The 15,759-nt window shown below is 40.3% G+C and overlaps 1 protein-coding gene across 2 annotated transcripts in view; it reads right to left on the bottom strand.

Annotated features, from left to right (window-relative positions):
* The window catches only part of cat (catalase), an 81,266-nt gene that overhangs the window by 60,050 nt on the left and 5,457 nt on the right, over positions 1-15,759 (bottom strand). For both annotated transcript variants that reach the window (XM_048606871.1, XM_048606872.1), the window contains exons 2-4: positions 12,909-13,080; positions 4,327-4,437; positions 762-892 (exon numbers count right to left, since the gene is read on the bottom strand). In XM_048606871.1, the coding sequence (XP_048462828.1) occupies positions 762-892; positions 4,327-4,437; positions 12,909-13,080 (414 nt within the window). The remainder of the gene's footprint in view (positions 1-761; positions 893-4,326; positions 4,438-12,908; positions 13,081-15,759) is intronic.

The raw sequence follows: 15,759 nt of genomic DNA, 5'->3' as shown, positions 1-15,759 counted from the left end.
TCCCTTGTTAAATGCTGCAGAAGCTGTGTGAGGATGATGATCCAACTTCATGTATATCCAATCAATCAGAAGTGAACAGATCTATGCGGTATAGCACAATTAAAAGAAACAGAACTGAGTGAGATAAGACAAAGAAAAACATTATTTTCATACTTCCTAACAATCTGAAGGATTGAGTCTTCATATAAAAGTTATATTTTCAGTACCAGAGAGGTTGTTCTTAAATAATCATGACAAAGCACACAGATGAGAGAAATAAATTCACTTTTGAAAAACTGAGGCTTTCCTGATGACTACTGTAGTTATCTATTGCAATCATATTGGAAATACCTTCCCTTCTATGTATTTCAGTAATGAGTTTCTTAGCAAGGTATCGCTACAAGTGAAACGTCTGCAGCATTGCAGCTCAAGTAGCGTCTTGATTTCTACAGGGATCAAAAGTGGCTATCCCATTTATTTTAAGAATGGAGTGTGTGTTGATGACCTCAATGATTTTTGTAAGTGCAACATTCTGGACAGAACATTTTGTGAGCTCAAGATAATGGTCCCAAAATTCAAACATTTTAACACAAAACATTTTAGCTAACAGATTCATACAAAAGATTTTAGTAAAATATACCTAAGATAAAAGTACTTGAAAAGTTGGAGAAATGCAATCAAAAAGTTATGGGAGCAATTATTTTTCCATAACGTTTAACAGATTTGTTTTTCGAAGAAATATCAGCACTGGCATTTAATGTCTACCTTCAGCAATCACTAACCAAGAAAGGGTCCCGAATGAAGAAGATGGGGGTGTTGTTACCAGTTAGATCCCAATTTCCCTCCTCAGTGTAAAACTTGCATGCAAATCCTCGAGGGTCACGGACTGTGTCTGCAGAACCTGCTTCACCCCCTATAAATAGATCAGATCAGACATCAATACTAACACAGAGGCAAAATAGCACTATATTAGAATCTTTAAGATTAAGACATCAAGTGATAGACTTGAAGGAGTAAATTGAAAATTGAAGTGAAGTGATGATGATGATAGCATATGGTTTCCAGATAAAATTCAAGGAAAGGTTCATCTTTGTGGCAGTTGCAAGATCATTGTTGACTTGAGTAGCTGGAAAACACTTGACCAGCAGGAACTCCTGATATCAAAAGGCTATAGAACAAGCAAACATATTCTGCTGCCTTTAATGGTCTTATCATCGTTTGTTCCAAACTGATAAATTGCTTTCCTGGTTCCTTGGAAAAAACTCTTGGATTTTAATTTATTTTCATCAAACCAATCTTGGCTCCTCCTGGATTGAGAAGTCAATCATTTCCACTGCTGTTGTTTATTTCAAGACAGATTTCAATTGTTCCCAACTGCTGTGCTGGGTCAGCACTATTTCACAGATGACTGCAGAAACTGTCTTCCAGCCTGCAGAGAAAGCTGTTTTTATTTCTGATAGCTAAGAGTCTATGGACTTATAGTTTCTTTGTTTATGGACCTTTCCTTTTGGGTGACAGAAGGGGTTAGCAAAAACTCCAAGGCAGACATGGCATTAGCATGTGAAATGGTAATGGTCAACTTCTGCTGGAATTCTGCATACAGGATGAACACAACATTACAAGTTTTCTATTCCAGCAGAAAGCCATATTTCTGACTGCCTGACAGTCCCCATGCTTATAAGTACTGGCATGCCAATGTAATTTACAGATGTATTACACATTACGGTAATGCCTACTGCTGACTATCAAACTAACAGACTAGTTCAAGATAATACAACCTTCAGAATCAACCAACACCATACCCCAAGAAAACTGTACTGAAATCGGTGTGGCCTAAGCTATGCCAAAACATAACAATGTTAACTTTCTACAGCATATACTGAAGAGATGATTCCTTATAGATAATAAAGTCAACAGTGCAGGCCTTTGTCATCGTTATTCTGAAACCACTAGTGTAGCTGAGAGAAACTGCCCTTTATCACTTCTTATTTAGCATGCCTTGTGCTGAGAGGGCAACTGCACTATTCCATAACTCGTCACAGAATCCCATAGAACATAGAACAGTACAGCACAGTACAGGCCCTTCGGCCCACGATGTTGTGCCAAACTTCTACCCTAAACCTAAGGTCTATCTAACCTCCACCGCTACCTTATACTATCATCCATATGCCTATCTAATAGCCGCTTAAATGCCCCTAACGAAGCCGACTCCACTACCCTCTCTGGCATTGCATTCCACATCTCGACCACTCTCTGAGTAAAGAACCTACCTCTGACGTCTCCCCGATATCTACCTCCTTTCACTTTAAAACTATGTCCCCTTGTAAAAGCTACCTCCACCTTAGGAAAAAGTCTCTGGCTGTCTACTCTATTTATACCTCTGATCATTTTGTACACCTCAATCAAGTCACCTCTCATCCTTCGTTGTCCTAAAGAGAAAAGCCCTAGCTCTCTCAACCTTTCCTCAAAAGACCTTCCCTCCATTCCAGGCAACATCCTGGTAAATCTCCTCTGCACCTTTTCTAACACTTCCACATCTTTCCTTTAATGAGGTGACCAGAACTGGACACAATACTCCAGATGTGGCTGAACCAGGCTTCCTATTGATTTATTTTCACCATTTTCTTAAAAGAAGAAAAATGTCAAGTTTTTATTTAAAACAAGATGTCATGCAGGTAGACCTGTAGATTCCTGCTGACATTAGTTTTATACTCAGGAAACCATTTGTTGTGTGTTTATAGAGCTGAGATTTTACTATATTTAACTTTACAATATGCAGTTTCCGTCTTTTGGCAAAAAGAAAATGCCTACAAGAAACAAGGGAGGCTTTGTGATTTCAGATAAACAAACTAAGATGCAAATTTCTGAAGTGTAGCATAGATTTCCATACAAATTGTTCACTCCATGTACAGGCAGATAAAGACGTCTAAATATCCAGTAACAGTCTGCAAAGCAAGACATTGTTTTGGTTTTGAGTATTTCTTCAAACTATATTCACTTGTTTAAAAAAAGTATTGTAGAACTGTTTATTTTATAAAATTGAGACTGTGCAGTATGACATAACATGTCATTAGTTGGGCTGCTATGAAATAGCAGGATTGCAGAGAATTAGAACATAGAACAGTACAGCACAGGAACAAGCCCTTCAACCCATCATGTCTGTGCCGACCACGATGCCATTCTAAACTAATCCAATGTGCCTGTACATGCTCCACATCCCTCTATTCCCTGCCTGTTTGGGTATCTGTCTCAGTGCATCTTAAACATGGTTATCCTGATTGTCAGGTCTTTAATTCATACATGGGCCAACATCTAAAATCTCAGATTGAAATGCCAACCATTTCAATTTTTTTATTCATTTTGTGGGATCTGGGCAGTGCTGGCTGGCCAGCATTTCTTGCCCAAGCCTAGTTGCCTTTGAGAAGGTGGTGGTGAGCTGCCTTTTTGAACCACTGCAGTCCTCCAGCTGTGGGTTGACCCACAATGCTATTCATAGGAATATATTAAATTTATTTTTGATTTTTTTATATGACTAACATACAAAGTAGTGTAGGTACTTTTAAAAGTTTAAAACGGACACCCCACGACACACCCCTCAATACTATGCTATGTGACAAGTCATTGAATTACATAATTTCCCACACAATAAGTTCCCAACGCCAAGGCAGGGTAAGAAGTAATAAAGTGCAGGACTCAAAGGAACAGTACAATCAGATAAGGCTTTTACTTTTGATTTATTCATTTTGGGCACTTGAGCGTCACTGCCCTAAAAGGCGGCACCAATTTTATGCATCAGCTTTTGAACAACTGAATGGCTTGAGTGGGCAATGTTCAGAATAAAGTAGAAATGCAGCCAAGACAAGTGTTTTGCCACTGGCTCACAACACTGAATAAAACAGTGCAAATTAACCTCATGTTTTCCAAAACTTGTACATTAACAGGGAAAAAAATTATTTTTCCTTTCAATCACCAGTTAAGAATCAACCACATTGGTGTGGGATGACTCACACATGGATCTGGAAAGGACGACAGTTTTCAGAAGGACACTCATGAATTGCTTAGGTTTTCATAAGAATCCAAATGTTTCATATTCATTTACTGATCTCAGCTTTGAATTTTAAAATAGAGTTGTAAGCTCTCATTGTGGGATTTTAAACTTTAGATTGTATTCTTGGCCTACTATTAAGTACCAGAATCACCATATTGCAATCAATCATTTAATATCAGAAAGGAATCTGGACAGATTTAACATCTTTGATATAGAAAAACATGCTTACACACTTGACAAAAAATGGAAGCAAACAAAATTGACCCCAAACCTAAAAAAGGAAGAGGAGGAACTCTTACCAACTGTTGAGAAGCGGACAGATGCAGATGTTCTCTTCCCAATTGGATGAAATAATTTGGCCTTGCAGTACCTTGAGATATCATGGGTCACCTCGAAGAAGCCAAAGGCACCTGACAGAAATGTAAAGACAGTCATAAGCTCTAACAGCTGCCTGTTTCAGATTTAATTTTCACTTCAGTCACCTTAATATACACCTCAAGGTACATATTGTAGCCAAGTGCTGCAAGATTACTTCCTTCTTCCAAGTTATTAGACTCTGAGAAGGGTAAAATATGCAACAGTGCTCAAAGTTCAATGAACTGCAGCATAGTTTGTAAGATCACAAAAAAGTTCTAAATCATCTGTAACATTGTCCTATCCAAGAAGGTACAGCAATAACCCAAGGTGATTTTGATCTGCATAAAGATTAGACAAATTAGGTTGGCAAAGGTAGCCTTCAATGTGTGTTCACAGTATTTGAAACCCGTGGATGTATCGAACTGATTTCCAGAAGGCATTTGATGGATGCCATGAAGGATACAGTGGAAAGCAAAAGCTCATGGTATAGAGAGCAACATATTGGCATTGATAAGATTGCTTGCCAGCAGCAGTCACAGAATAGGAATAAGCGGGTCTTTTTCAGGCTGATGGGTATGTCACAAATGACGTGCCACAGGGATCTGTACTGGCGCCTCAACTCTTCACAGCTTATGTAAATAATTTGGATGAAGGGATCGAAAGTATAGTAGCTAAATTTCCTCATGACAAAAAAAAAGGTAGGAATGTGCATTCTGAAGAAGCCATAAAGAGCTTACAAAGGGATATAGATAGGTTAGGTGAGTGGGCAAAGGGAGCACAATGCAGAAAAGTGTGAAATTGTCCATTTTGGCGGAAAGAATAAAGGGAGAGGTTGCAGATCTCTGAGATAGAGACATCTGGGAGTCCTAATGCATGAATCATAGAAAGTTAGTATGCAGGCACAGCAAGTAATCAGGAAAGCAATGGTTTATTGCGAAGGAAATAGAAACAAGAGTAGGGTGCTTCAATTATTCAGGGCATCGGTGAGACCCCATCTGGAGTAATGTGTACAGTACTGGCCATCGTACTGGTGGAAGGTTATTAATGCACTGGAAGCAGTTTAGAGAAGGTTCAGAAGACTAATACCTGGAATGAGCTGGTTGCCTTGTGAGGAAGGTCGAGAAAGGCTGGGCCTGTATCTTCTGGAGTTTAGAAGAGTCAGAGGTGGCTTATTTGAAACACAAGATCACGAGCAGACTTGACCGGTTGACATTGAAAGTATGTTCCATTTAAAACAGAGATGAGGAAACATTTTTTCTCTCAGAGTTCCGTATCTTTAGAATTCACTTCCTCAAAAGGGCAGCGAATGCAGAATCTTTAAATAATTTTAAGGGACAGATTCTTGAGATCCAAAGGGATGAAGGATTCTTGGGGATATGCAGGAATTTAAGAGTGGAGGTTAAAATCAGATCAGCCGTAATCTTATTGAATGACGCAAGCAGGCTCAAAATGCCAAGTGACCTACTCTTGTTCCTTGCTCATATACACCAGCATAAGCATGTGGGCTGAAGGTCTGATTCAATGTATTACTTCACGTAAAGGATTGTAAATCTGTGGAATTCAATACCCCAGAGTCAATGAATAAATGCGAGGATGGCAGAGACAGATTTTTAAGTCGTAACGGATTAAAGGATTATGGGGAATGGATAAGAAAGTCGAGTGAAGGCCTAGATAAGATTGACCACAATTGTATTAGAGGGCAGAGCAGGCTCAAGAGGCCAAATTGTATACTCCTGCTCCTGGTTCTTGTGTGTATTTGGAGCAATTTCTAAGAGCAGTACATTCTTGTGCCAGCTGGGGAGCAGGCTATTTTACACCCGTAGGTGCATAGTGAGACAGCATTAATGACCTCATAGTAAATGAGCCTCTAGGTAACAGTGATCATGTCATGATAAAATTTCCGTACTGAGACAGGGTCAGCAGACCGGAAACATTAACTTTGCCGCCAGACCTGCTGAGATTTTTCAGCAACTTCTGTTTTTGTTTCTGAGTTACAGCATCTGCAGTTCTTTCAGCTTTTATGGTAAAATTTCACATGTGGTTTGAGGGAGAGAAAAGTGTGGGTTAAAAGCAAGACAGTAGTGCAGTGGCAAACATTCAGGACGATATTTTATAATTCTCAACAAAGTTAGATTCCAATATGACAGAAAGACTATAAGAGGAATCCACCATTCATGGTTAACTAAAGAAATTAAGGATAGCATCAGATTGGAAGAACAAATGCAAATACTGCAAAAATTAGCGGTAGGTCAGAAGACTGGACTGATTTTAAAAATTGGCAAAGAATGACTATGTAAAAGAGAATCTAGAGAATTAACATTGGCAAACAAGGAAATGGCAGAAGCATTAAAGAGATATTTTATGTCTCTTCACTGCAGAAGACAAAAAAAATTCTGAGGATCTTGAAAATAAAGAAATTAAAGGAAAGTATGAACTTAAAATCAAAGATACCATGGAAAAGGTCCTGAGTAAAACTAAGTATTAATGTCCTAACAATCCCCCAGGTCTTGATGGCCTGCATTTCAGGGTCTTAAAAGGAATAGCTGCAGGGACAGTAGATGCATTTGCTGTCATTGTCCAAGATCCTTGGATTCTGCGCAAGCTCCAGCATCAAAAAACCACAAATGTAATACCTCAATAGAAGAAATGAGGGAGACAGAAAGCAAGAAACTATAGGCCAATTAATCCAACATCTTTCATTTGGAAAATGCTTAAATCCATTAGTAAGGTTATTAAAAATCATAATATAGACAAAGTGAATGTGGTTTAGTGAAAAGAAAATCACAGTTGATTAACCTATTAATAGTTTGAGGAAGAAACTAGCAAGGTGGACAAAAGGGAATCATAGAATCCCTACAGCGTGGAAGCAGGCCATTTGCTCCATCGAGTCCACATCAACCCTTTGAAGAGCATCCCACTCAGACTCACCCCAGACACTATGGGCAACTTAGCACAGCCAATCCACCTGACCTGCATATGTTGGACTGTGGGAGGAAATTGGAGCACCCAGAGGAAACCATTCTCCCTGTGCCTGTGTGGAGTTTGCACAGTCATCTGAGGCTGGAATTGAACCAGAGACCTTGGCGCTGTGAGGCAGCAGTGCTAACCACTGAACCACCATGCCATCCCAGTCTATTCAGACTCTCTTCATAAGCCAACCCCCTCAACTCCAGAATCAACCTAGTCAATCTCCCCTGCACCCCCTCCAGTGCCAGTTACATCCTTTCTCAAGTAAGGAGACTAAAACTGCACACAGTACTCCAGATGTGGCCTCACTAGCCCCCTGTACAGCTGCAACATAACCTCCCTACTTTTAAACTCAATCCCTCCAGCAATGAAGGACAATATTCCATTTACCTTCTTAATTCCTGTTCCACCTGCAAACCAACCTTCTGTGATTCATGCACTGGAACACCCAGGTCCCTCTGCACAGCAGCATGCTGCAATTTTTCAACATTCGAGTAATAGCCCTTTATACTGTTAGTCCTACCAAAATGGATGACTTCACATTTATCAACATTGAATTCCATGCGCCAGACCTTCGCCCACTCACTTAAACTATCTGTATCCCTCTGCAGACTTCTAAACTCCTCTGCACAATTTGCTCTCCAACTCATCTTAGTGTCATCCGCAAATTTGACACACTATGCATGGTCCCCAACTCCAAACTCGTAGATGGGATGCACTTTAATTTCCAAAAGACATTCAATCATGTACGACAAAGTTTCCTTCATAAAATAAGAGTTAATGGTGTGGGAGGTGACGTGTTTCGCATAAACAGATTGGTTAACTAACAGTAAACAGAAACGGGGATAAATTGGTTAATTTCAACTGGCAAGCTATTATTACTGGAGTGCCACAAGGATCAGTGCTGAGACTTCAACTATTTACAATCTACATTAAATTACCTGCATGAAGGAACCAAGTGATTGGTAACTAAATTAGGGCCCTTGCGGACTAGTGGTAGTGTCTCTACCTCTGGGCCAGAAGTTCTGAGTTGAAGTCCCATCTGCTCCAGAGGTGTGTCATAAAGTATAATCAGACTGATTTTAAAAAAAGTCACTAAAATTACTGACGACACAAAGATCGGTGGGAAAGTAATTTGACAAGAGGACAGAATCTACAATGGCATATATACAGGTGAAATGAGGGGGCAAATGTTTTGTAGATGGAATACAGTGTAGGAAACTTTTTGCACTTTGACAGCAAGAACAGAAAAATATAATTTAACTTGAATGAGAATGTAGAAGTCTTGCCATGCAGATGGTTCTGGGTGTCCTAGTCAATAACTCACAAAAAGGTACCATACAGGTATAGCAAGTGGTTAGGAAAGCAAAGAGAATACTCGTGTTTATTAAAAGGGGAAAGACAGTATACAAGTCGGGAATCTTAAATAGCACAGGGTAAAATGCTGGTTAAACAGTCTAGTCACAGGCTTCAGGTACATCGATTATTTGATCCCCATATAATCAACCTGTTTGGACATGTTATGACACACCAGGTGAAATGTGAACTCAGGCCTTCTGGCCCAGAGATCGTATACTACCACAAGACCCTTCCCCATATTCATACATCCACATCTTACCATTAATTCATATATAACCATCATTTGTTCCACATTTCCATTAAGCACCAGGAACCCCTGCCAAACCGTACTTGATGATAACAGAGTCATCTTGCTAAACCTGTACAGCACTTCGGCGAGATTCTGACAGGGTAGTGTGCACGTTTTGGTTTCCTTACTGAAAAAGGGATTGATATTTTCTAATCAACTTGTTTAGAGATGTTATGAAACAACTCTGGATCAGGTAGAACTTGAACTCAGGTCTTGCGTTGGAAGCGGTTCAGAGGAAGGTCATTTGACCAGGATGAAGGAAAAGTTAAGCAGGATGGGTCAATAATTACTGGAGTTTATAAAAATGAGGTGAAACAACTGATCTATAAAGACCCTGAGGACACTTGACAGGGTGGATGCTGGGAGGATATTTCCTGTTGTTAGGAATTTGGAACTAGGGACGCAATTTAAAGATTAGGGATTTCTCACTTAAGACTTAAATGAGGATTTTTGTTTAATTTCAGATCTATAGCTCATACTCCCAGAAACAAACAGTGAAGGATGAATCATTCAACTTATTCAAGGGAGAGTTAGATATATTTTCAATTGACAGAAGAGTCAAGTATGGTGAATAGACAGCAAAGTCATTTTGAAGCCATGATCAAATTACCCCATGATCTCACTGAACAGCAAAGCTGGTTTGATGGGAGTAAATAACTTACCACTTATGAATGCTATCCTACCAGGTCACCGATCCTAACACATCACTATGGCTCCATTTGAACGGTTAACAATTGTTTAAATTTACCTGAAAGCTCCTTACAATTTGCATTACCAACCCTCCCAGAGTGGCCAGGAGGTACTCCTCCATTTTGTCTCCAGGCAAACCAATTTCTTGCTGCAGTACAAGGCTCCACGTATCCCACTCTATGGCATCACCTATTGAAGCCTCTAACTCAGTAATGTCACACAACCACCACCACTATACAACAACTGTATGGACAGCTGTCAAGCAAGGCCTGCAGACTTAGCTATCAACAAGCTCAGGAATCACACTCCGGCAGTCTCAGAACTTGGAGTCATACAGCATGGAAACAGACCCTTCGATCCAACCAGTCCATACCAAACATAATCCCAAACTAGTCCCTGCCTGCTCCTGGGCCATTTCCCTCCAAAGCCTTCCTATTCACATGCTTATCTCAATGTCTTTTAAACGTTGTAATTGTACCCACATTCACCATGTCCTCAGGAACTTCATTCTACATGCAAACCACTGTGTAAAATAATTTATCCCTCATGTCTTTTTTAAATCTCTCTTCTATCACTTTAAAAATGTGATCCCTAGACTTGAAATCCCTCATCCTAGGGAAAGGACAACTACCATTAACTCTACCTATACCTCTCATTATTTTGTAAACTTCCATCAGGTTGCCTCTCAACCTCGTAAGCTCCAGTGAAAACAGTCCCAACTTATCTGGCCTTTTTTTCATATAACGCAAACCTTCCATACCCAGCAACATCCTGGTAAATCTCTTTTGGACCCTCTCCAGCTGGATATTCTTTTTACAACAGGGCAACCAGAGCTGTACATAGTATTCCAGAAGAGGCCTCACCAATGTTCTATGCAACCACAACATGACCTCCCAACTCCTATACTCAAAGGACTGAGGAGTGAAGGGAAGCGTGCCAAAGGCCTTTTTAACCACCTGTCTATATGTGATGCAAACTTCAAAGAATTATGCAGCTGTACTCCTAGGTCCCTGTTCTACAACACTCCTAAGGCCCTACCATTAATTGTATAAGCCCTACCATGGTTTGTTCTACCAAAATGCAATACCTCGCATTTATCTAGATTGAACTCCATCTGGGGGGAGTCCAAAATTGATAAGTGATAGGGAAGACAGTTCTTGAAATTTGGGACAGTTTGAGGAAACAGGAGAATTTGGCAAAGGGAAGGTCTGAGAAATTGGGGATCTTGCTGTGAGCATGGAGTCAATTGGAAGCAGGACCAGACAAAAATGGTCAACTTGCTAAAGGACATTAGTGAATCAGATTTGATCCCGCTATGATCACCATTATTGAACCTAATTAATAAATCTACAATTGAAAGCGGAATTTAAAATCACACCAGCTGCCATGGTAGGATTTGAAGTCACAAAGGATTAGCCTGGGCCTTTAGATTCGTAGTTCAATGACATTACCATTGTGCCACAGTCTCCCCCTACATGTTCTTAGCTGGTGAAGAGATTTGTTTGGTTAATTTTCATGACAAATGAGATGCTTTCACACTAATAAAACATATCAATCAGGATGCTTTCGGGATCCTGAAACTGGAATGAGCATACTTTAAATAGGGTGCGTTGTAGTACCAGCAGCTGCAGAAATTCCAGCTGCTATAAGCATTAAAGCTGTGGTAGTTAAAAAGCTCATAGTTGGATCTTGGGATCACACTGACAGTCCTTACCCGAGGACAATGGGCCCCCCACCAGTCTGACCCAAGCACAGTGGACTCCAGGGGTTATTTACTCTGATGTACCACATCTGCTCCATGACACGCTCGTACTGCTCTTAGACGAATGTTCAGGAGTTCCGAAGCATTTACATTGTGAAGAGATTACATGTGGTGTCCGGAAGCAGACTAAACCTAAATTTCAAATGTACATCCCATTCCATTCAAAAAGAAGAAACATATAATGATTTGATTAAAGAGGATGAGTTGGTGAAAGGAGAGCACGAGAGAGAACACAGACACGAGAAGGAAAATGATCTCCTCCTGCACTGCACATGTCATAATAAGGGGAAGCTTTAGACAATGAAGTCTGGAGTTCAGAATGTGCTTTATAAACATTTGTATCAAGCTAAGTTTAGGATCACAGCTCTATCAGCAATGTCCCAAATAACTGAGCCTTTTTTTTTGGTAGGGGGGTGTTGGAGGTTAAGATGATTGAAGGAGTTGATTGAAAATATTTCTTCTGATGGCAAAATTTTGTGCTCCTGGCGTCATTCCAAAACATGTAGTTTAATGAATCAAAGGCCGCTTTGATCACCCTGGATCCACAAGTTGATTTGTCTTTTTGAATTGAATACTTGGTGCTAAGTGTTCTGCCTTAATTAAGCCATTTCCATAGCTCCTAGATAAGCGAACATTATCTTTCATAATTGGATTCAGACAGAAAACAGTGCAATAATAGTAATCAAATGTACATACTTATTTTCTTAAAGTTCTTCCAGTGAGCAAGACGGTTCCTAGCAACTGAAGATGGTCTTTTTAGATGGGCAACTAGCTGAATCCATATCTTACCAGAGCTAACACTTTGATGATGCATGTGCTACTTTCCCCTAATTTACCTGGATATCCATGAGCTGCAGGCACATTAGGCAGCTTTCAAACATCATAAAATTGGTCAAAAACATTCAATTTTGAAAACCTGGCAAAATGGATCTGAGCTGGGATTGCTTGTCAGTTTTATCTTTTTTTTTCTTCAATATGTTGGCACTTCCAAGGTCACATTCACAACTCACCCATTATTTCTCCAAGGTGATGGGCCTTCTGCTGGCATTAACTGCTGTAGGGCTAAACTGTCATCCCATTGTCCACTGTACTACAGCATCCAACTACTTTGTGACGGCTAGATGTGGATACTGTGGTATTGGAGAATCTAACAATGTTTATTGCAGCTCACTTTTATATTTAAACACTACAATCACAGGCATGCTTCCCTGGGCTGGTATCGTGCCATTCAGTTACAAAGTGCTTTCACCAGCATGTCATGCTTCAAGTGGCCCAAGCTAAGATGGAGTCTTAACATATGTACAAGTTAACATGCTATGACCCAGTCATGTTAGGTACACTGACATAATGACAGTGAAACAACTCAATAGGTGGGACATAGTTTTATGGAGAAACCTAAATTCTACACTCCATTTACAAATGACTAAGGCAATTCATTAGCCAAGGTTTAAACTCACCTGCGCCCTTTGCATGTACGACACGCTCAGGGATCCTTTCCCGGTCGAAGTGTGCCATCTCATCAACAAATACAGTGTCCTGCATAAGCAGTGGCCCCCGAGGCCCAGCCGTCATGACATTTAGCTTGTCACCAATAGGTTGACCTCCACCAGTAGTCAAGGTATCTACATTCTAAAGGAATGGCATGTAAATTACAAAGTTCACAAACGGACAATTTGTGGAGCTGGTTGCCTCTAGCTACTGAAGATGCATTTTGAAAAGCACAGAAACTCAAGAAACTATCTTTTTCTGTCCAGTCCAAGTGGATATGTCCTTAAAAAGTCTCACCATTTAACATCCAAGTCCAAGCACACATGGTTTAACCCTTCACTTTGCGTTTGGCACAGGTTACTTTTCATCTAAAATAAAGCCTCAAACCTCCAATTATCGAGTATTAACATGGGTTTGTACAGTTCTGCGCCTATTCCAACTTATTATACCTCCAATATTCTTGCTCTAAATCCCAGAACATATTTGAAGTCTGATAACATCCTGTTCCTCCAATCTGAATTCATTTCCATGAATGGCAATGAGATATTTAAAACAATCTGAACAAAGAACAAAGAAAATTACAGTACAGGAACAGGCCCTCCAAGCCTGCACCAACACACTGCCCATCACAACTAAAACCCCCGACACTTCGGGGGACCGTATCCTTCTACTTCCATCCTATTCATGCATTTGTCAAGACACCCTTTAAAAGTCACTATAGTATCTGCTTCCGCTACCTCCCCCGGCAGCGAGTTCCAGGCACCCACCATCCTGCGTGTAAAAAACCTGCCTCGTACATCACCTTTAAACCTTGCCCCTCAAACCAATGCCCCCTAGTAAGTGACTCTTCCATCCTGGCAAAAAGCTTCTGACTGTCCATGCCCTTCATAATCTTGTAGATCTCTGTCAGGTCACCCCTCAATTTCCATCATTCCAGTGAGAACAACCCAAGTTTCTCCAACCACTCCTCATAGCTAATGTCCTCCATACCAGGCAAATCCTGGTAAATCTTTTCTGGACCCTCTCCAAAGCCACCACATCCTTCTGGTAGTGTGGCGACCAGAACTGAATACAATATTCCAAATACAGCCTAACTACGGTTCTATAAAGCTGCAACATTACCTGCTAATTTTTAAACTCAATGCCCCAGCCGATGAAGGCAACCATGCCGTATGCCTTGTTGACTACTTTTTCCACCCACGTTGCTGCTTTCCGTGACCTGTGTACCTGTACACCCAGATCTCTCTGCCTATCAGTACTCTTAAGGGTTCTGCCATTTACTATATACTTTCCATCTGGATTAGGTCTTCTAAAATGCGTTACCTGACATGTTCAGAGATTTATGACACTCTTCTGGAGCAGGTGGTCTTGAACCTGCTACCACTGTGCCGTAAGACTCCAAACTAATTGATTTGAGACAGAATTGGCCAAATGCAGTGCAGGTGTGATTATAACTCACGTTATCCTCTATTCCCTTAAGCTGCCAATTTTATTGTCAATTTCTCAAAGGACTGCTGGAGAATACTGCTGCCTCCTATAATTTACGGACGGAAAATGTGAGTAAAAGATAGGCCACTCAAGATTTACAAAGAAATACAAGAGGGCTGTTTTGAGTGCAAGACAGCATCTTATTCCTTTGTAAATATGCAGCTTTGCTAAAATTTATAATCTTTAAGTTTTCATTTCAGCAATTTGTTTTCTTATTAAAATCGTAAAGTTTGCTGGGAACATTTCATCTTCCAAACATTGTTTTGCACTCAATAGAAACGAACCTTATGAAGTGCCCCAGATTTTATTCTTCCACAGATTAGTCATCAGCACTCTGTTTATACTTTAACATCATTTTGTTCTTGTGTGCAACTTCATATTTATTTAAAGTATATTAGGGTTATAAAGTCAAAATATCTGTTAATTCTGCCTCTCACTTCCAAAGATTTGTGAACCCGAATACATAAATAATGTGCTGTGCATAAAAAGTTTCTTTTGATCTTCAACCTAAAACGTTTTACCTCATTTCTCACATTAAATCACAGCAAGCTTTTAAAAAATATATCCAAAAATGTTCCTAGTGATGCATGAAGGATGCAATTGTTTACCATTCCTCCATGATGACAAACTTTCATAAGAAAGTAAGAACCAGGAACAGGAGTAGGCCATCTGGCCCTTCGAGCTTGCTCCACCATTCAATAAGATCACGGCTGATCTTTCTGTGGCCTCAGTTCCACTTACCCACCCTCTCACCATAATCCTTAATCCTTTTACTATTCAAAAAATTACCTATCTTAACTTTAAAAACATCCAATGAGGAAGCCTCAACTACTTCACTGGGCAGGAAATTACATAGGGTAAAGAAGTTCCTACTCAATTCAGTCCTAACTCTGCTCCCCCTAATTTTGAGGCTATGTTCTTTTGTTCTAGTTTCACCCACCAATGGAAACAACCTCCCTGCTTCTATCTTATCTATTCCCTTCATAATTTTATATATTTCTATAAGATTCCCCCTCATTCTTCTATATTCCAATGACTATAATCCAAGGCATGAATCATAGAACCCCTACAGTGTGGAAGCAGACCATTCAGCCCATCGAGTCTACACCGACCCGCAAAGAGCATCCCATCCCGACCCACCCGAGACACTATGGAGAATTCAGTATAGCCAATCCACCCGACCTGCACATCTTTGGACTGTGGGAGGAACCCGGAGCACCCAGAGGAAACCCACACAGACATGGCGAGAACGTGCAAATGCCAAACAGACAGTCACTGACAGAATCCGGGTCCCTGGCGCTGTGAGGCAGCAGTGCTAACCACAGAGCCACT

Source organism: Rhincodon typus, chromosome 17 (assembly GCF_021869965.1).
Source record: "Rhincodon typus isolate 14 chromosome 17, sRhiTyp1.1, whole genome shotgun sequence".
In the NCBI taxonomy this organism is placed as follows: Eukaryota; Metazoa; Chordata; class Chondrichthyes; order Orectolobiformes; family Rhincodontidae; genus Rhincodon; species Rhincodon typus.
This window is presented reverse-complemented; position numbering and strand designations above follow the sequence as displayed.